At 36.8% G+C, this 22,912-nt stretch overlaps 1 protein-coding gene across 1 annotated transcript in view; it reads right to left on the bottom strand.

The window, feature by feature from the left end:
• The window catches only part of CACNA1I (calcium voltage-gated channel subunit alpha1 I), a 3,136,920-nt gene that overhangs the window by 659,199 nt on the left and 2,454,809 nt on the right, over nt 1–22,912 (bottom strand). Inside the window, exon 23 of the mRNA XM_044073362.1 lies at nt 1,649–1,841. Coding sequence (XP_043929297.1) covers nt 1,649–1,841 — 193 coding nt within the window. The remainder of the gene's footprint in view (nt 1–1,648; nt 1,842–22,912) is intronic.

Below are 22,912 nucleotides of genomic sequence, written 5' to 3'. Positions count from 1 at the left end.
AAATGATACTTCTGATTTTACTTTAGTCGAAACGCTGGCTAAGGTGTTTACAAATCTACTACAGGGGAAAAGTAAGGAAGTTAATATTAGACTCTTGGATTTAACTGCTATATATATTTTTATGTTAATGTTCCCAACAGTTCTGCATTAATCTTTTGCAAGAAGCATGTTGTACACAAGTATAAATAAACATAAGGATTTGTTTGTGTTTATATCTGCTGACTACAGCACATAATAGAACTCCTGTAGCTGTAATTTTACTAGATATTTAATGGACTTTTACAACACCATACAGAGTTTTATCTCACTTTCATATACAAGTTTTTAAAACCATTGTATCAAGTGTTGCTTAGCTACATCATTTTTCCATCTTTACTAAAGCGGTGAAAATTCTGCAACACTTCTGGATTCATGAATGCAATAACTGATTCTATTTAGACAGTGAGACTTGTAAAAGCTTAGTGGTACAATTTGCCAAATGTAGTGCAACTTCAATCATATTTTTTCCTTTTAAGGTAAAAGCACCAAACTGTATATGAGGAAGTTTTTCTCTGTACAGGCCCTTGCAAAATATATAAACCTTATAATCAGAGTTACTTGGGATAAAAAAAAATCACATTCAAAGTTGCACTGGGTTTGGCAGACTTTACAATCAAGATTGAACTATGTTTAAGAATGGACTTTGATATGTCCTAAATGGCACCTAAGCTGCAAACATACATGAATGCCCCATGTACAATGCTGCATCATTAACGAAGAACTAGGAGGCATTTTTTGTTACTATACTATCCCTTCTCTTGGAAGCTGATGTGTAATACCTCTCACTGCACAAGCATGCTTTTACCCATGCATAGTACAGGCTTCCATCACCAGCTTGGAGACTCAAAACCTGCATCTCCAATAACATTGCTGCCAAATATGTGCCTGCTCATATCGCACACTGATACTGCAGCAACTGCACCAATCCTTCTGCCCTGGATGGCTAAGCCAGCATTGGCCAATCACTCTCCCTCTCAATACCTGTTCTTCCAACACATGGCATACTAATTAAACCTAGAACATTCGGGTCAAGGCTGTATCCCTCTGCACCACAGAACCATTTGCAACAGCTAAAGCAATTCTACCTTACAACTGCATGGCTCAGGCAGTTTAATTTAGTTTAAAACATCATTTCCAATATCATGCATCTGTAATGTGTGAAGCAACTATTTTAGAAGCCAAGAAAACAGGAAGTAATAAAAGAATTAAAAAATGACGCCCAAGAGTGCTCTGAAGCAAGATCCTGAGCTCTCATCTTTACCTTACAGAAAGCAACATATTTTTCTGAAGTAAATTTTCATTTTGTCAAGCCTTTCATCAAGTGTCTGTAAGTTTAACTTTTTTTCCGTAACTGAAATTGTGTATCAAGTTGCTAACTTCATGTTATAAAGGACAAATGCATAAACACTAGCCAATTAAAAGTCTGTGCAAATAATGGGAAAAAAAAAGAACATTTCCTGAGTTTAAGAACTGAAGAAATGATCAGGAATGAATGCCAAAAATGAGGGGGAAAAGGCACTGCCACCTAAACAAATTAGTGATTTTTAAAGTTTCATTTTTGTTTATGCATCAGCCTATGAACCGACTACATGTTTAGGTCGTTTCTTACTCCTGCGCTTCTTCTCTAGTCTCCGCAGGCGTTTCTCTTCCCTTCTCTTTGCTTCTTCTGCTTCTTGGTGTTGCCGGCACTTGTGAAAATTTTCTACCACGACTCCAACAAACATGTTCAGGACAAAGAAACTAACAATAAGAAGGAAGGAGATGAAATACAGCAGCATCCAAGGGTTATGGTTGGTCATTGGCTGAAAAAGAACAAATAAATTAATTTTGACTATTTAACAGTCTTACAGTTCTGTATATATACAATGGCTATCAGAGATTGTAGATAAGCATCAATAATGCAGTCAGGCCAGACTAACAGATCAGAGATTGTAGATAAGCATCAATAATGCAGTCAGGCCAGACTAACAGAGTTACGAAATCTGTTTATATCCCTGCTCATCGGGCTTAGTGGTCTCTGAGTCAGATGGCCAGCTGCAATGGGGAGAAATGAAAGACAGGTGACCTGCACTAGTTTCTCTAGTGGTGAGTGTGGGCAGTAGCCATAAAATGACTGGACTTTAACTTAAGCCTTGGGTGACAGCATCATTAGGTTTGTTATTCCTGATGTGTTCACTGATTATGTCAGTACAAAATGCTACCTCCATTCTGACCTCCTTAGGACACTGCAGATAGTAGTCATAGGCACTATTATACCACAAGCTATATATCAGTAAGCCTTAGGTGCACCTTTACTGAGAATGACTGGGCACAATGTGTAAAAAGTCAACAACTGCACTACCTGCGATCAACATCAGTACAGAAAATGTGTCAAAGATAGCATACTAGCTTTCTCTTTCTTAGTGAATGTGCACAGATACCGGATACTATTCACTTTTAGGCTGCAAGAAAAATGTGATCAGAAAGTCTAAAAATGTGATAACAAAGTGTATGTTTAATACATAATAATAAAAAAAAAACAAAACTGAGAAACAAGAACAGGTATGTTTTCTTATAGTCATTTTTCCAGTTCATAAACGGAATAGCAATAAAGAAGGTGTGGGGGAATGTTACATTTTTACATTTTCTTTTTTCTTTTATATTTTCTTGGTACTGCCATAATAGTTTTGTAAACTTGCTATGAATATAGCTATTGACTAATAACTTTTGTAAGTGCATTTCCCCATCTCCCTTTTAGAATATTTAAATGATCCTGAGAGATGAACTGAGGAATGAGAAGGCATGAACTGAACTGAATGAAGTGCCTTCTTTTTATAAGACAAAAGCTGTGTGCTTTCCTTTTTATCTTTGGTAGTAAGAAAGGTGCTCATATAGTTCGTCCCTTATGGAAATAAATCAGAGTATACAAGATATCTGAGCAGATGTCTTGTAAGCACAAAATAACTAGCACATTGTTCTAGCCCCACTATCTGTCTTATCTAGTGCTGTCCATCTTCCTTATCCGTCACTCACTGCTCTAACACACAATCATGTATCAGCAATCCAGTCGCATTCATTCTGCTGCAGTTTTACTCTCGTCTTACCAATGCATGAATTATTATGTCTGTGCATTAGCTTTGTTTACCCTCTGTTAGGAATAGATCATGTTTTACTATCAGTGCTGTATATTGTTATATAACTTCTGAGCAAATGTACCTAATTGTGCATTTGGCCTGAAATCAACCCAGGTAATTCAGATGAATCAGTGCTTACAGCAGTCAAAGTATTTAAAATGAAATAAAATAAGTAAAATAGTCGAGTATACCTTCACATTTGTGTGACAAAAGTATGTAACAAATACCTGAAGAATATCACTTTCACACAGTGACAGTCCTTCTCACAGAGATAAAATGTTAAAATATATGCTGTCTAGCCACTTGCACAATTACTGTACATAATTTTGTTCCTGTTCTGTTCAAACTTAAGTAATACTAATACTGATGATTCACAATCAGGTATAACTGTTCCCAAGCACTTATACAGGATAAACTCAGCCTTGTCATTCTTTTTTGATTTGAACCAGGTCATAAATCAGCTACTCAGAACTACCACAGTCTTCTGATTATCACTGCCTTAGGGAATGTCATGATATGTAAAATGGAAACTCGAGGTATCTCAGTGGCCAAATGGTTAATATTAGCTTGTGAACATTTTTTTTTAATCTTTATTTCCATTTATCAACGAATATTATTAAAACATATAAACATCAGTACCAACATGCAAAATGTAAATAAATAAAACTGTACTTTGCAAATGGTAGTCAAAGAAAGTAAAGCTTATTACATGCTACTTAAAAATGTGCACTGGACTCAGAAATTTTACGATGTGGTACAAAGCTAACTTAAGCAAAATCCAAAAAATGCAGATCTTATAAAATGCCACCCCCCATTTTCCTTGGTGTTTCAAGGGTACTTTGCTTAAGTATGGAATATGCATCTTCACTGCTTTACCTTTAGCTCATACTCTGTTATTGTCATTATATAAGGGGGTTTCATGTAGCATCCAAGTAGTACTTCTCAATCCCCCCCTCATTAATTATTCAAATAGCCCATCCTAGTAATCTACTAGGCTGTCTTCTAGACTCTTTGAAATTTTCCATTGCTATGAGAAGCAGATCTTTTGTCATCCAATAGCAATCTTTTTTTGCAATAATTACACCTGCCATAAGCTTCCCATTGATACTATCCAGGTAAGAGCTGACCTTAAGGTAGCCAGTAAAAAATAACTTTCTCTGATGTTTGGGTTCTCAAAAAGTATAACCACAGAAAAAACATATAATTCACCCTCGTCTTCCACACAGCACAAACACGATTCCTTGTCTGTTCATCAATCCTCTGAAACCCTCTGGTGTCCATTGCCACAGTGGTTTAGTTTTAAGGGCATGACAGGGCAGTGTTCCTAATGTATCATTCATTTTGGAAAGAAAATACCTGCAGTTGTATGAGTATGGGATATGCCCAGCTCCCATGCGTCTGCACTTTATTACTGATGTTAAAGGATCATGGATGCTGGCTCATAAATTATCCTTATACAGTGTCAGAGTGGGAGGGCCCTTCTTTTCCCTGGCATAATAATCAGCAAATCAACCCAGACTTTTACAGTTTGTTGGTTGTTCCACCCCACGCACACACACACACACACACACACACACACACACACACACACACACACACACACACACACACACACACACACACACACCATGCACCAGAATGCAGACAGCAAAGATGCACATCTCATTCCATCAGAATTCCACTGCATGTCTTAGCTGAAAATATTTCCAAATATCCAGCTGGGGAAATTTGTACTTTACTTATAGTAGCACAGAGCTTTGCTAAGTCAGCATATTACCCACGATACTTGACAATGAGACTAATTCTCTTAACATACCAGTCCTGCCACAGAACAGCTTGCTCTCAAATCAACTTTTATCTCCCTCCCGATAGTCTGTTACTCAACATCTTCTTCACAAACCATCTCTTTGGTCTCATAACTTTCCTTATAGTTTTCCACTTGAGTGTACAGGAAGGAATAAGTATCCAACAGCCATCTTAGAGTCTAAACTTAGCCACTTCCTCTTTGGCAGTTGGGTAAACTTCTTTCTTCAATAAGGTTACGTTAGACTTAACACTGTCCATCCTCACAAAAAGCCACACAGATTTTAGTGAGAACTTTAACTGATAGATGCTCGTATCTGGGAAACTCTGGCTTCTACTGTGTAGCATGGTCTGTAGTAACTGCCTCACTGCACCAATTTTTTTTCAGTGTCTGCTTCTCCCCTCCATGAACTCCACCTGAGTGAGACATACTAATGGTGCTAAAAAAAGGCAGTTCCAGATTGCCATAACCTAAACAAAATTTTTTGTCTTATGATTTATTGGTGAAACAGGGAGATAAATGCTGGGTTGTGTGGCATCCTTCCCAGGTTCAAGGTGTGAGCAACACTATCAGATTCTCCATATGTCCTTTATTTAAACTCTATCCTCCAGCTTCTAGATATAGATCCAACAAATAAGATTAACATAATCATCCACAACAATCTATACTAATTTACCTATGCTTAGGAGCAGAGTGACTTAGTGGCCTGATCTTTGGTTTAGAGCTGCCAATTCTGGGGTTCAAATCTGACCTACCTTTATTCTGCCTGTATCTTTATGGGATTTCATTTGCTATTCTAGTTTCCTGCATCTCCCAAAAATATTCTAGATAATTTGATACTATAAATTATACAGTATTTTGGCCATGAAGCTTCCAAGAAGGACCAGTTTACTTACTCCATTAAGAAATAAATACGTAAAAACAGAGGAAGTGAAACAGCTGCCAGCATAGCTAGATAGGATTTTGTAGATAATTTTGTCATTTGTAAATATTAATGTATGCCACATACTTGTTCTCTTAAATGTAAGAAAATTATGGAAAATGTTGAACTTCAAAAATGTAACCACATTGCCCTCTACTGGAGGAAAGCTGATAAGTCAAGCATTGTATAATTGTTTGATCTCAAAACTCGGAGCCGAGATGTCTGAATGAAGGAATTCTTCCTATTGTTTTGAGACCAAAGTTAATGGCTAGAATTTACATGTATAATGTCTTTTATTGTTCTGGCTTCCTGACCAGCTGCAAGATCAAAAGTGCTGTTACACTCAGAGTTTCTCTTAGCCTGGGAAATAGAGAATAATGATGTAATCTGAAATAAGTCAGTGGTACTGTGTTATCAATTTAAGGACAGAGAGAGAGAGAGAGTCAGAGCATTTTGCATTTGTTTTCAGAACTGACAACATCACCAGAACTGCCTTGTTCTATATGTAAGTTTATTTTAGAACTGTGTTTGCTCTTAGATATAGCTAGAAAATAGGAAGTCTAGTCTAGCTGTTTTCTGTATTGATGTCAGCTAGTGAGCCTGTGCCAGCCTTCCCCAGGAGTGTCTGTGTGGTTGTATATAAATCATATCTCAAAGTGTGCGTGTGTGTGTGTGTGTGTGTGTGTGTGTGTGTGTGTGTGTGTGTGTGTGTGTGTGTGTGTGTGTGTGTGTATGTGTGTGTGTGTGTGTGTGTGTGTGAGCTACTTGGGCAGGGAAACAAAGAACTGGCTGGACAGAGAGAGTGCTAGGAGGACTTGGCTTGGGGCTCTGGCTAAGGACCCCGCTCTATAGCTGTGCCAGTGGGGAGTCTTATTGGGCATCTGGAGAGAAAGGGAGAAACCAGCCCCACACTGACTGTGATCTCTGTGTACTCTTAACGGAAATTGTACTTTATTGTGTGTGTATTTGTTATCCTTTCCAATGTGGACAGCCCTCACTGGTGTTAATGGTGAGGATTGAGGCTCCTTGATTACTGGGACAGTGCATGGGCATCACTAATTATTTGTTTGGCAGTGGTGGGATATCCACACCACATATTAACTGGTTGGCACATACTAATTGGCTTTTAGTGATGTGGATAGTGAATTCCTGTAGCTTGTGTACAGAGATTACTGAAGGTGTTTTTGTACTCTAAATCAGCCATGCAGTGAATATTCAGAGTTCAGATCACAATTGTTTTATTTCTTTTGTGAACTTAGTCAGCGAGAGCAGGCAACCATTTAAGCAGATGAGCATGGAAAGCTGAAAAGGAGCCAGTTGGTTGAGATGTGGCAGGCTAAAGGACTGGTGCAGGGAAACCTGACTAAGGTAGACATGATTGCAGCTTTGGTCACAGCTGCATAAGAAAACAGCAACTAGGAGGATGATCAGACTGACCATGGAGATGTACAACCCTCAGGGAATGGACAGCTCAACCTTTGTGCAGAGGAATTAAAAATCTGTCTGGAGCTAAAGAGACTTGAGCTGGAGGCCAGGCATTTGGAAATGTAAGCTGTGGAAAAGAAGCAGCAGAGGCAGCATGAAATGGAGATGCTGACTCTTTGCCAGAGTCATGGAAGTAATGGGGGAGGGAGGGAGTAACCGGACCCCAGAAGCACAAAAGGTCAGTAAATTTCTTCTGCAGTTTATACGGGGGATCATTTTGATAGTTTCATTCATATGTTTGAGAGGGTATGTAAACAGTATGATGTTGACCAAAGGCTCTGTATACGGTTCCTGACCCCTTTACTCCATGGCAAAGCTGTAACTATTTTGTCCAAAATGTATTATGTTGACTGTTTTAATTATACTGCTGCTAAGAATTGTTTATTAGAATTCTTTAAGCCGACACCTGAAACTTATAGGAAACAGTTTCATGAGCATAGATGCAAGCCAGATGAAAGTGTGTGTGAATATGTTGCTGAACCGAGCACTTATTTTCATAGGTGGGTGAGTGGATGTCTGGTCACCACTTCACTTTTGAAGGGCTGGCAGATCTTTTGGTGAGGGAACACGCCTTTAGCACTTTGCCTAAGGACATGAGGATCTAGTTAGCTGATAGACAATGTGCTACTTACAAGGAGTTGGGGAAGAAGGGAGACCTATACCTAGCAAGGTGGGCATCACTGCACAGGAAAGGGACTCCCAGTACTATTCATGGGTCTAAAGGAACTGCCCCAAAAGAATCTGCCACTAGCAAGGGAAGCCACTTGTCCAGGTACATGTCCAGGACCTAGGGATAAATGTTTTGAATGCAACCAGTGGGGCCATGTGGCATACAGATGTCCACGGAGGCAAGGAGGGGGACAAAAGGTGATAGAGCCAGTAAGTGGGAAAGACATAATGCCAACAGTAGGTTGTCTTGAAAAAACAGGGGTATTGAATTACCATCCTGCAGATGTCCTGATAGGGAAGGAGTTTGATGAGGCAAGGACCATGTGTTTATGAAGTTACACACAGTCAGGCGTGGAGACAAGCATGTGGGTCTTGTAGCCTGAGGGGAGACCCAGACAGACCACATACTTGCAGCCAGGACTGGTGAGGTGGTTAATTCAGGGAGGGAGCTACTCTGTAACAGTAAGACGGAAGGTGAGCCACAGCTGCTTGTGCGCACTGATGTTCCCTTGGACAGAGTAACTAGAAAGGTAGAGGGGAGTAGTAGTACCCAGGCTGACAGTGAGGCACCACTGTCAGAGGATGCCAGACTTCCAGTGGAAGGGGAGCTGGGAAGGGTTACAAAGAGAAAGTTGAGATAGGCTCAGGTCTCAGACCCTAAATTGCAAAGCCTGAAGCAGGTAGCTAGTGAGGCACCTTATTCTCAAGGGAAGGGGAAATCTGTATACTGGGACAATGGTTTACTGTATAGAGAGTGCACCCCTGAGGGAGAGCTAGAAGGTGAGAGGGTACAGCAGTTGGTAGTGCCTGCAGGCTACCATCTAGCACTTCTAGCCATAGTCCATGATATTCCCTTTGCAGGTCATATGGGCATAAAATCTACAAAGAGGTGTATTATGCAGAACTTCTACTGACCTGGAATTTCCAGAGATGTAACCAGGTACTGCAGGACTTGTGAGCAATGTCAAAAGATAGGCAAGGCAGGAGACAAGGTGAGAGCTCCTTTGATGCCTTTGCCTGTGATTGAGGAGCCATTTCAGAGGGTAGCTAAGGATATTGTGGGGCCTCTGAGTACCCTAGTTCCACAGGGAAAAAGTATATCCTAGTGGTAGTAGATTATGCTACAAGATACCCAGAGGCAGTAGCTTTGTCCTCTATTGAAACAGAAATGGTGGCAAATGCTTTGTTAGAAATTTTCAGCAGGGTAGGTTTCCCAAAAGAAATACTGACTGACAGAGGTGCCAATTTCATGTCAGATCTGCTGGCTTGTCTGTGGAAGTACTGTGGGGTAAAGCACCTGAAGACCGCCCCCTACCGTCCCCAGACTAATGGTCTTGTCGAGAGGTTAAACACTACACTCAAGTCATTGCTATGGGCATTTGCAGACCAGTTTAAGAGGGAGTGGGACAAATATTTGTCCCATCTGTTGTTTGCTTACAGAGAGGTTCCCCAGGAATTCACAGGTTTTTCACCCTTTGAGTTGTTGTATGGGCATAGGGTGAGGGGACCTCTAGATTTAATTTCTGATGAGTGGGAAGGTAAGTGTGAATCTCACAAGGAGTCTGTTCTGTCATATGTCCTAAACCTCAGGACAAGGCGGCTTGGCCCAGGAGAATCTGGCAGAAGCCCAACAACAGAAAAAGGTTTAGTATGACAGGAATGCTTGAGCTAGAGAGTATGCTGTAGGGCAGCAGGTAATGGTTCTCATTCCTGTCAGACACAACAGACTGCAAGCAGGTTGGGAGGGACCCTACATGGTGGTAAGAAAACTAAGTAATGTTAACTACATGGTGAAACTGCTAAGCAGGAGGCAGGGGTACAAGTTGCAACATGTTAACACGATGAATCCTTACCATGATAGGGAGGCTTGTGCGGAGTATTTGCAGTGGCCTGCAAAAGGAGTCTGAGGGAGATCTGGTGACTGATCACCTCAAAGAGGCTCAGACAGACACCTCACTGGAAGGAGTAGCAATGTCCCAGCAGCTATCTCTACCCAAGTTCGAGAAATCCAAGGAGTGTTACAGGAGTTTGGGGACATGTTCCCTAGGAAACCAGGGTGCACCCATTTGGTGCAGCACCGGGTGGATACAGGACCCTAAAGGCCTATTAGGCAGGCCCCTTATAGGGTGCCAGAGAGAGTCAAACAGACTCTGAGGGAGGAGATACAGAAAATCTTGGAACTAGGGGTAATTCAAGAGTCCAACAGTCCCTGGGCCTTCCCAGTGGTGTTGGTGCCAAAGAAGGATGGCAGCACCATGTTCTGTGTGGACTACAGGAAATTAAATAGTCACACACAGTCAGATGCTTACCCCATGCTTAGGACAGAGAAGCAAATTTATCCCAGTAAACAGGGATTGGTAAAAAGCATGTGTGAGAATCGAACTAATATACCCAGGTTTATTTAGAACATTTTCCTGGAGGATCAAAGACATTTTGAATGCAGAAAAGGCTAAGTAATAAATAAAATTGAGCCAACAAAGGCTGAGCCAGAAAGCAGTGGGGGCTCTGTCGCTTGTCTTGTGCACATTAAGAAGATGTTGAGGCTTGGGTGTTTTTTTAAGTAGTTTATTGCATACAAACACATCAGGATGGATGGCAGGAACATTGAACATAAAAAAACGATCTAACCGACTGACTACATACATCCATGCTCTCACTGTGCCTGCTCATTCAAAATGGCACTCTTGCTTGCATGTGCTCAGTACTTATATGCATGTACCCACTGACTGGAATGCTTCTTAAAGGTACATCACACACTCTGATCTACATGCTCTTCTTCTCATTTTTTTACAGGTCATACCAAAGCCTGTAGACAGAACTTGCCAGTAAGCATTATGCATTTTTCTAATGGAAAGCACTTGACTGTCAGAAAAACAACATAGGATTTGACTTGTAAAATCAGGATTACTTTGGACTTGAATGGCAGTGCTGTTGGGAGAATGACAGGATCAGGAGGAAGACAAGCAACATTGTGAAATTAGTGAACAAAAGGGAGAGAATAAAGCATCAGTCCAATAAGGCATAGGACTATGCGTGTGGAAAGATGATTTGCAAGGGGAAGCTGAGAAAGACTGGATTTTTTTAAATGTGTTAAACTGGTGAGCACACTTTAAAACATATACCCTGCTTTATGTCATTAATATTTAGAAGGATACCAAAGGGACTGGACAAGTAACTGTAAGTAAAACAGTTTTTTTTCTTTCTAATATTTGTATAAATATTTCATTATGTAATTTACATGCTATTGTAAAACAATTTTGACACTGTGCAGTCAGAGGCATTTTAAAAGTGAAGTGGGTGGATTCTTATCAGTGACTGTTGTATGAACTAAACATATTAATTCAAAATATATATTGCTCTTAGAAAGTATTCAGGTTTTATTTACTCTGTAACAATGAATGAAGCACTGGACAAAGTTATTTGGAGGTTAAAGTTAACATAATGTGATCTTGGGCTGCTGGCATATGGCACATAAACTTGTACTGCTCACATTATATGTAGAATTAAGACAGATATCAGATATCTATATTATTGTCTTTAGTTTAAGCTACTGGAATTTTTAATGTAATAGGCTTCAGAAATAAGATAAAATGAGGAAAGACATGGAAAAAATTGTTTTCTTACATTTGCAAAGTCATTACCTATTTTTTTCCATTTGCAAAGGCTTTTACTGGGAGGCAAGAATTCTATAGGTGCAAGCAATAATGAGAGAGCAGAACAGTACGTTCTATATGAAATATGCAAAGATTCGTTCATGCATCTCTAAAGCCAATAGCTGGTTTCTTGGACTTGGTAATATGAAGTCTACAGGTGCAAGCAATTAACCATAATAGGTCTGAATACTGACTGTTGAGTAAATTGTATAAATTTTACAAAGTACAATGTAATTAACATCTAAAAGGTACACTGACAAGCAGTTCAGTAGAAAATAAATGAAGTCTGCATGCTTGGGAAGTGAATATGGTATACAAGCTGTTGCCTCCCATTAGCTTTAGAACTTTAATGTATATAATGTAGCAGTGTACAGTTTAATTTATTTATTAATTTGTTTGTAGGTAATCAGTGCACTTTTTCTTAGGGCTAAAAATTAATGTTTAGTGAAAGCATACACATTTTGTTTTTCACATCTGGAAGGGGAATAGAGACAGCTAGCAACTAGTGTTAAGTGGTAACCCAGGCAAGGAAAACCTTAATTTTAGATTATGTAATGCCTGTGAATGCAGCCCTAGATTTGCAGCAGCTGCACCTATCTGGAGAGGTAAACTTAACTTCTCAAAACTGTACATAGTTTTGCATGTTAGTTCTAAGTTAAAAGAGAATGGGGGTCTAAATGTATTTATTTTTGTCTGAATATTTTCATTGAATCAAAAAGTTTTGAAAATGTGATATAAGTTCCAAGGTGATGAGAAGAAGCAACTACATAGAATATCAAACAGCCAAACATTAATATGTGCATGTAAGTTAAATGTTGGATATATTCACCCCATTCACAAATCTCCACTCAAATAATAACCAGCTCTTAGATGTATATAAACCAAACAAAACAGCTGGTCAAAGCCTCTACTCCTTTGTCATTGCAAAGCTATGGAATACCCTGCCCTCAAATATTACTATGTTAGACTCCTTTAAAACCTTCATAGTTACTCTAAAAATCCACCTTCTAAAGACTAACACCTGTCCTTGTTCCTATTCCAAAACACTAACATACTCTACTGTTAAGTCTTAACTATATACCTCAAGTTACAAAGATTGAGATGTAGAACAAAGAAGATGGGAAGAATAAGTAGTATTTACTCAGCAGGTGGCACTAAACTGTTTTCTGCCAGTACCATCCTTACCATCACACTATCTCTGTCTCAGTAATCCTACACTTTAACCTTTCTCTCTAAATCCCGCAGATCTCCCTTTAAATCCTGCAAAAATAACTACAAACTATACTTACTTCACTTTCTAACAAATATAATCCCACCTCATATCCTATGTAGACTTGACCATAAATCGCTGCTCTATTTTACTTATTTAAGCTGTGTTATTTATGTAACTATATGTAATCTTGCATTAAAGTTAAAATGTAACAGTTCTGTAATAGCATTTAATGTGCATACACTGTTAATTTGTTAAAATGTCTGTGATTTGTGTGGAGCTTTTCTTCCCAGGCCTCCACTGAAAATGGGTTTCTGACCCAGTCAGAGTTTCCCAGTCAACAAATGTCAATAAATAAATAAACAGATACACATTCAAAAGAACAGTCATGAATAATAGGTGAGAATAATAGCTTTCTATTATAATGGCTACTTGGTCCATATTATCATGGAATGTAAATGGCTTTATGGATATAAAAAAACTGAGCCTTGAATTTCATTAAGAAATGTAGGGTGCAAATGACAATACTGTAGCATGCTGTAGGGGACATATTTAGATAAAAATGACTTTGTGAATATAACAAAGAAAGGATTTCATGGTAGATATTCAGCAGCATATCAGTGACAAAGGGTTCCAGCAGTGATATAAAAAGGCAATATTTTTTAGCTCTGTGTAGTAATCATTTAGTGGCCAGGAAGAAGGATTACACTGACAGGTATTTATATTCCACTTAAAACTCCTATTATGGAGCTAAAGAGCATATTGGGTGAAATATATTTTCAGCAAGGAATATTATTTATGGATGGGGGCAGGAATCTGATTTGCAACAGTAAGGAGGAATCTAGAAGGTAAAACATAACAAAAGAGGTTAGATTTTTGAAGACATATATGATAATATTTGTTAAAGAAGATGTGAATAAAATAGTAGGAATCCCAATAGAATGTACATAATATTCTGCAAGTAATAATAACTGGGTTAGCCTGTTTAGAAATTATATTTCACATGAATGTCTGCATTTACTTGAAAGCTCTGAAACATATCCAAGAACTATTCTAGAGTATGCATCAGTAAAAAAAAATCAAAGAAAGATATAGAATCATGAAGTAAAAATGAGTCGTTGATTTCTTAGTTATCAGGGAGATGAATTTAAGGAACTGGAACTGCTTCCAGACTTATTATGGAAGACAGGCATTTCTTCAGAAAGGATAGCTTGTGTGTAGGATAAAATGAAAGTGAAGTTTAGACATGAAATAAGGCAAAAAGAGTTATGGGAAAAAGTAACGACTATTTAGAGGGGTTAACAAAGTTTAAAGTAATGCAGAATAAACAGAGTCTTGCAGAACAAGAAAAAGGGCTATTGCAACATGTTAAACAGAAAAGAAGGGATTATGGGAATAATATGCACAAGTTTAGAAAGGTTAAGCAAATATTTTTTGATAACATCTCCCAAGCACAATAATGTTTAAACAACTTAGGGAAAAAAGTAACAATGGCTATTGCCAAACATAGACAACCTATAACGATATTAGAGATATTTCAAACATTTTATGAAAATTTGCATAAAGCTGAGGAATGTGGAAAGAAGAAACGTTACTAATGGAAATACTTATGAAGACTTGATTATATTAAGATTATAAGCAGATGGTTTTCAACAATTAACAGCTGACAGGAAATAAAAATAATAATGTACAATCAAGCAACACAGGTGTCTCCTGGAACAGATAGTATTCCGTGAAAGTCTAGTACTTGGAAGGGAGGAAAGTTATAGTGTTATGGAAGGTTTTGTTAACAATACTTTAAAAGGTGAGAAGACACCAGAGTTTTGGAAGAAAGCTGTGGTGGCTGTATTATCCAAAGAGGGTAAAGACCCCAAAGACCCATTTGAATTTTAAACAATTATTACAAAGTGTTTGTGTCTATACCAGCTAAGAAAATAGCAATTGTATTGCCAAAATCCATAGATATAGACTAGATGGAGTTTGGTAGATGGGAAGCAAGTATAAATAGAACAATGAAGATCCGGAGGGAAGCAGAATGTAAGAAAATGCTGCTATGTATGTGATACAATCAACTTGAGTTTTAATAGTGAGGCAATGACAGCATTTCCATTCCCTGATTGAATAATAGGATTAATTCAGAGGATATATGAAGGGTCAGTGGCAAGAATTAAGGTAGTATGGCACCTGTCCAGCAAACTGTGTCTGTGCAGAGAACCCAAGTGGAGTGTCTTTTTTCCTCTTTGTTATATTTTCTTTATTTAAAGCAACTGACAAGGGAACTCAGAGACTCACATATCCTAAGATATATCTGCTATGGTAATCACAAATTAGCTTTACTCACAGATTATACTACGTTGTTCTTGATGCATCCAGAAAAGGACACTTTGTTATTGTAAAAGATTCTGAGACACTTTCAGATCTTTTGAAGATATAAAATAAAAGATGATAAAACAAGGGGTACAGCGGTAAACTACGTACCCACAAATTAATTGGTTCAGCAAAACTCATATTAACTGGAAGACAATAAGAAAAAGTGTTTTAGGTGTATGCATTAAAAAAGATTCTCTTATGAATCTAAGGATATGTTGAAAGTGTCTTAACAAAAAATAACAGAAAATAATAAAACTGAAATTAAATAAAATAAAAAATAATAGAAAAAATTGAGAAGCTAGAAACTGTTGATAATGGATGTGGATATGTTTAGTAAGGAGCAGACATGTTTCTAATCACTTTAGTTTTATATATAGGTTAGGTATAGTTTTACTACCTAGAGGAGATGATCTGATCTATAATTAATAAAGAGGTTGAAGAATTTGCTTGGAAGATGAAGAGCAAGAGATACATGGGATACATTGAGTCTCCCCATACCATAAGGGAGTTTAGGATTACCTGATCCAAAGGGATTTATTAGAATTATGCAATTAAGACATATATAACACAAGCAGAAGACTATAAATCAAAGTAAAGAGATAATGAAACAGTGTGGGGTAGATTGAGAAGTAAGGAGATAGTGGGACTTTGGATGCAGATCATTAAGATGAACAACATCTTTAAGGAGAATAATAACAACCACAGAGGATACTCTATTTAAAAAATACCACAAAGCATTATAAGAACTAAGCTAACAAGGGAATGGAAAAAGTTGGCTTTTCAATATGAATGACTGCAAGTAAAGGTATAGAAAATAGTCAAAAGGGGGACTGGAATTTATAGAAGAAAGTTAGCAAACAAGCCAATGTACTGGCAACAAATACATAGACAGGGAAAGGCAGCCCAATGGGATAAAGGTAACTAAAAGTTTCAAATGCAGGTTAGAGAATGCCTTCCCTATCAGAGACTGATATTGTTAACATAGTACATGCAAAGAGAAATGGATAAGGAGTGAAAGATCAACTCTGGCACAGTTTTTTTAACTGAGTCTCTGACAGAAATAGCTGTTAAAAATGGAAAACTAGCAGAGCACCTCAAATATTGCTTGATAGCTATAAGAACTGATCATAGGAAAAACAGAAAAAGATTGGGAAAAGAAACTAAAGAGGGAATACACCAAACAGCAATGGGTGGACATATGCATGGCTTCCAATTAGGCAACAAAGCCCACAAGCATTGGAATGTCTGCTTGGAAATGTTTGTAAATGCATGTTGTACCTCAAGCAGACTTAAAAAAAATGTCCTCAGATATTTAGCAAAGGCTGAAGGAGTGATTGAACATAGTGAGACAGTTAACTGGGAACAGATTTTGTGGGAATGTAACAAGTTAACAAACTTCAAAAATTCTCTGCAGCACACTCATTTAGAAATGTTGGGACAGCAAATGGTTGTAACTAAGGAAATTATTCTTTTGAACTGAGATATTGGATCTAAACTGCCCAGACACGGTAAGGGCTTACTAAGTTTTATGCTACTTGCAACCAAAATATCAATTACTAGAAAATGGAAATCAGAATCTAAACCAACTGTTACTGAAGAACTGAATATTATCAAAGAGATAAAATAGCTGGAGATGGGATCTCTAGCAAAGGGAAGGAACAAATTACATAGAAATAAATGGAATTTATAGGAACAATACATGCAGAATAATGTTAAGGAGGAGGAATGAGGTTTATGGGTAATCAGGAAAAGAACATTTTTTCTAATGCTGAAGTGCATGATAATTGTTAAAAAGAAAATATATATGCATAATGGATTAAAATAAAAAAATGTCACTATGGTTTGTTTTCTTTTCTATTGATATTTGTATACCTATGTCATTGATTAAACTGTGATTTATTGAAGATGTTATAAAAAGAAGGATCTAAAGAGTAACCTCCATTTGACACATGATGTAATAATTAGTCAATCCATTCCATAATTCAAAGAGCTATGAGATATATGGGGAGAAAATGTATAGCCTGACATATGGCCTGAAATGCATAGCCATAGCAAAGAAATGTGTGTAGGACTACAAGATACAAAATGAGCTAAGATTTGGTGCTCAGAAAGACTAGATAAAGCTGATATTGAGTATTGCCTCAAGATACAAGTTGTTAAAATAATAAAATACACCAGTGCAGAGACTGTCAGGGAAGAGCACATTGTTAAGAATACACTGTATGAATTAAGTATTGATACTAACAAAGAGATACATGAATCTCATAGTGAAGAAAAGGGGAAAGGGGAAAATTAAGAGCTTTAAAAGTTTCTCTGCTACACTACAACAGAGAGACAGAAATAGAAACATGATTCTAAGGGTAAAGAAAGCAAAATCACTACAGAATAAAGGGAAAAGGAAATTATATCACTAGTAGAAGAAAATTATTTTTGTGAATTAGCTTTTATAGAGGATGAGCAAAATAAAAAAGAATGTAGTGTACATAATCTGTTTTTTTAAGAAAACAGGCCATGGCCTCCATTTCATTTCACTTCAGAATATGCATGAAAACAATGCTGATTTGGCTGACCTCCAGATAAGCCATGTCAGGCTCTAGATGGCTCAGTGGTAAACCAATACACAAAGTCCCTTTAGAAAGAATATGAAAAGAAAAGATGGTGAAACAAAGGAAACAAATGCCCCCAATTCATACCCATAGTATGAGCTAAGAAAATATCTGCTCAGCATGACACTCAACATACAAAGAAGACATATTTGTCTCAAAGCCTTTTAAAATATTTGTAGTTAAGTTAGCAGGCAGACGCAACAAGACAAAAGCTAGGATTTTAGCTACATTTTTATAACAATTCTGGAAGAGAAAGTATACTTCATATTTTCTGGATGTTAATGATTTTTTCCTTTCCTCTCTTTTCTTCAGTGCAAGACTCATCCACTGAATGCAAATATTATAAAACACTAAGATAAAAATAACAATTCCAACCTTTTTCAGAAGAAAAATATCACTGACAAAATCAACCTATATTTAAAGTAGTTATTGGAAAAGATCCCATCATCTCACCTCCTGGTTGACATTGAATGGGCTGCTACCACATCTCAAATAAGGGCCTTCCTTATAAGTAAAGCAACATTCTACAAAATACTTCAGATCAGGGAAGAAACAACCTTAATAGAGAATATCTACAAGCTAGAATTAGAACTGAAAAAAAAAAATTAATAGAAAATGGAAGAACAATTGTTGAAGCTTCAGAAAGATCTTTGCCTACTGAATGCTAAAAATCTGTCTTTTTATGAATCAGTATGCCTGGCAAAATATGCTGAGGGAACACAGAGCCTTGGCTAGACTAATTTCTTTGCGAAAATCTATACCTACCATCTCTGAAATACAATATGCAGATAAAACCTATTGCTCTAATACTAATATTATAAAATTATTGAAAAATATTTATATGCAGATCTATGGGGAACAAACCCTTACCAACAGTGAACAAGAAAAAAAACTCTTTTTCCAGAGACTGACTTTCCCTGTCTTTGACTCCAGTCAACAGAGAATACTATCAGCCCCTATTTCTCTGTAGGAAATTATTAATACAATTAACAATTTGATACCACATAAGGCACCAGGCCCAGACAGTTTTACGACAGATTTTTATAAAATATTCTTGTTGCTTATTGCTAAAATACTACAAAGATTGTTTAACTATATTATCAAAAACAATATAAATCATATTAATTTCAACTCTTCAAAAACTGTCTTCATCCTAAAGGACCATGCTAATCTGAAAGATCATAAGAGTTACAGACCCATCTCCTTCTTCTTCTTCTTCTTTCGGCTTTTCCCGGTTAGGGGTCGCCACAGCGGATCACCTGTCCGCTCATGATTGGCATTGGAGTTTTACAGTGTCGAGTTGCCAGCCTGGTGCCCAATCTTCCACAGAAGGCACACACACACACACACACATGCACACACGCACTCACACCTAGGGCCAATTTAGAGTGTCAAATCCACCTGCAGCATGTCTTTGGGATGTGGGAGGAAACCGGAGCACCTGGAGGAAACTCACGCAACCACAGGTGGACATGTAGACTCCGCACAGAATGCACTCCAGCCGAGGATCGAACCGGAGAACCTGTTGCTGTGAGGCAACAATGCTAACCACTACACCACCGTGGCCGCCCCTATAGACCCATCTCCTTAATTAATATAAATGGTAAAATCCTCACATCAATAATTGCTAATAGACTAAAATCGATAATATCTCATATTATCTCACCTGAACAATCTGGTTTTACCCCTTATAAACAAACTAGTGATAATGCTCTTACTCTTGAAGCACTAATCACATTTGCGCAACTTAAAAAAAGTCATGTCTTTTTACTTGTAGTGGATGCGTATAAGGCTTTTGACAGACTTATCATAAACTTTCTTCTTTCAACACTGCCCTACTTTGGTTTTCCACCTAATTTTATTCAAATAATAAAAACACTATATGATAACTCCTATACTACCCTTTATATAAATAAAAGTTTATCAAATAGAATTATTATTAAAAATGGAACAAGACAGGGCTGCTCACTTTCCATGTATCTATTCAACCTCTATCTGGAACCCCTTTATCTGATCATTAAGCAGTATACTAACCACAACCATCCATTACTCTTCTATTCTAAAATATTTCTAACAGCTTTTGCTGATAATTTAAACTTATACTTTAACTTTCCAAGTTCAGACATTTCTAAGTTAAAAGCAGCTATAGATAACTTTTCAAAGCTATCTAACTACAAACTTAATCTAGATAAAACTATAATTTTTCAGTTAAACTCCCCTAAATTACTATATTTATACCCCTACCAAGACAATTTCAAAATAAAAAGAGCTACTAAATATTCTTCCAAAATAAAAGTGATTTTTATCAAAATAATATAGTGAAGAAATGGCAAGATATAATGGAAGACTGTAATAGATGGTCAAACCTGAAATTACTCTTTATGTCTAAAATTGTGATTGTCAAGATGAACATTCTACCCAGATTATTATATTTGAATTTATAAACCTATGTCTTCATGTATTCTCAAGAAATAATTTTCAACAAATTCTTTAATAATTTAGATAAATTTCTGGTCAAATTTATATGGTCCCCCAAATCTGTTAGGATATCATATAGGAAATTAATACATCCGAAAACTAAGGCGGGAACAAACTTAACATATTTTAGATTATATTTCAATATTATCAACAGTAGCAGAATTATAAAAATTAGTGAACATGATCTGAAAAATATCTCATGGTCTCCTATATGGTTAAATCTATATTACAAATATGTAAAATCACTTAATTTCAACCTCAAAGCTCTTCCCTTTCTTCATAACAGGGAATTGCTGTCTTTTAAAGTAATTAATTCTATAAAATATGTTATAATTAACCTGCAGAAACTATTTGCCTCTCTAAACCTATCTGTAGCTATGGAAATCTTGCAACCCATACACCTTAACCCAAATTTGAAAATTAACAACTCTATGCTTAACTTAAATAACATTCCTCTATTAAAAAATAAAATAATTCTCAACTTTTTGCCCTTCCATGATCATACCATCACAGAAATCAGGGAATGATTTATCCAACCTAAAAGCTATACTATTATCCTGAGGCAGATTAAAAAATTATGTTTTCACTTTCTCTACAATGATAACTTATCAATAAGGGACATTGAAACTTGCAATTCCCTTTGGAAACTGATGTTTTATGGGAACAAAATGATAGCAAATGCTTACAACTTAATAACTACTATTAAATTCCTAAATAATATTATCTTTGCCAACTTTTGGCTTAAAAGAAACCTCTCTCTCTGACCAGCAATTAAAAAAATCAGTTGTAACCCCCAAGGTTCTCCCTCTGAAGAAACTGATCTGTGCACAATTCATGATATCTAATAATGTGTATTATACTCCTTCAGTTTTGCACAAGTTTAATCCCTCCATTTCACCTTCCTGTCCTTACTGTGAAGCCCAAAAAAGCGGACTTATTCCATCTATTTTGGAGCTGTTAATGTGTATATAAACTTTGGAATTCCCTTATGGTACAGCTCCAAAAGATGGGCTATGAAAAATCTACCCTGTCATGGGAATTTACATTACTTCATATCCCTCCACCAGGTCAGACATCAAATCAAATTTATACCTTAATTAATACCTTTCTACTAATAAAACTACATTGCTTTCAAATGGATGAATGGACTAGAAATGACATTGGAGTGTTTCAAGCAATCAGCTGTCAAACATTTACTGGCTTATAAAATTGTGTTGGTTAATACTAAATAACAACCCTACTTTCTTGAACAATGGCAAAACATATTTAAAATTGTTTCTACCTAACCATCCTCAGTGCTTTTGCGATTGCATCACCCCTTTACTATAAAGATACTTACCTTACCGTACCTCCTTTTCTTTCTACCTCTTGTTAATTACATAGATATTTACTTTGTCAACCCCTATTTGGCTCATATTGTTGCTCTGCGGAGCTCGTTCTACTTTACCTCTCTCCCCTTATTAAATTTCCTGACTTCCTGTCCTCCTCAGTCCTTTTACAGATTTCTGAAATCAGGAGTACATAAACCTTTGTATACTTATATTACCTAGTTAAATAGCATTGTTGTAAATAATTGTAATATAGTTATTGCTTTTTGTTTGGTGGTTTTGATCTTTGTATTTCTCTGTTAATATACCCTTCTTTCAAAGAGTCTTATTGCTTTGTTAACTATATATATAAAATCAAATAAAGTTTTTGGGAAAAAAAGGATTTTAGCTACATTTTACTGGTCTAGTTTAATGAATGACGCCAAAACATTTTTGCGCAGCTTACCCAGATTGTAAAGGCAATGAAAGTCAAATAACTACTTGAAGAATCAAAGGACAACATTGATCTCTTTGAGTCACTTAAGTCCCATCTGATTAAATAGCAAGGGACCTTCTAACTCTACTTGTAAAATCATGCATGGGCTATCGGTATCTTGGTGATTGTTGATTATGCAACAAAATTTCCTGACGTGGCACTCCCATGAAGACTTAAGGTAAAGTGCATAACAAAATAACTAGTAATGATCCTGTATAGTGCAGGAATTATCTGAGAAAATTTTACTGGCCATGTTGCTCGATTCATATAAGGAGCAATGCACAAAATGTTATTTTTTTTTAAATGAAAAAACGTAGAAACATCTGTATACCACCCTCTAATGGATGAACTAGCTGAGCTCTTTAATAAGGCAATAAGAATAGATGAGAAAAATTTGGATTTACTGCTTTCATATTTTCTTTTTGCTGTAAGGGGAGTACCCCCGAACCTCAAATAGCTTCACATCCTTTGAACTACTATATAGTAGATAACCCCAGGCTTGCTAACTATATCAAAATAATGAAATACTTTGGGCTTAAAAGTCCATTCCATGTGCAGAGAAGTAAAAACAAAGAAAAAAAAACATATCCAACAGAAGGCTAGGATAAACTCTTTTATTTAACACTGGTTAACTGCTTACATCTCTACAAACCTACCATGATACCTCATTAGATCAACTAAAGAAGCACATGAGGACATTTAAATGATCTATCAAGCATGACATCACACTTCCCTCAATCAGTTATGTTAATCAAAGCTG

This window comes from Protopterus annectens, chromosome 1.part0 (genome assembly GCF_019279795.1).
Source record: "Protopterus annectens isolate FY-2018-M chromosome 1.part0, PAN1.0, whole genome shotgun sequence".
NCBI lineage: Eukaryota > Metazoa > Chordata > Ceratodontiformes > Protopteridae > Protopterus > Protopterus annectens.
This window is presented reverse-complemented; position numbering and strand designations above follow the sequence as displayed.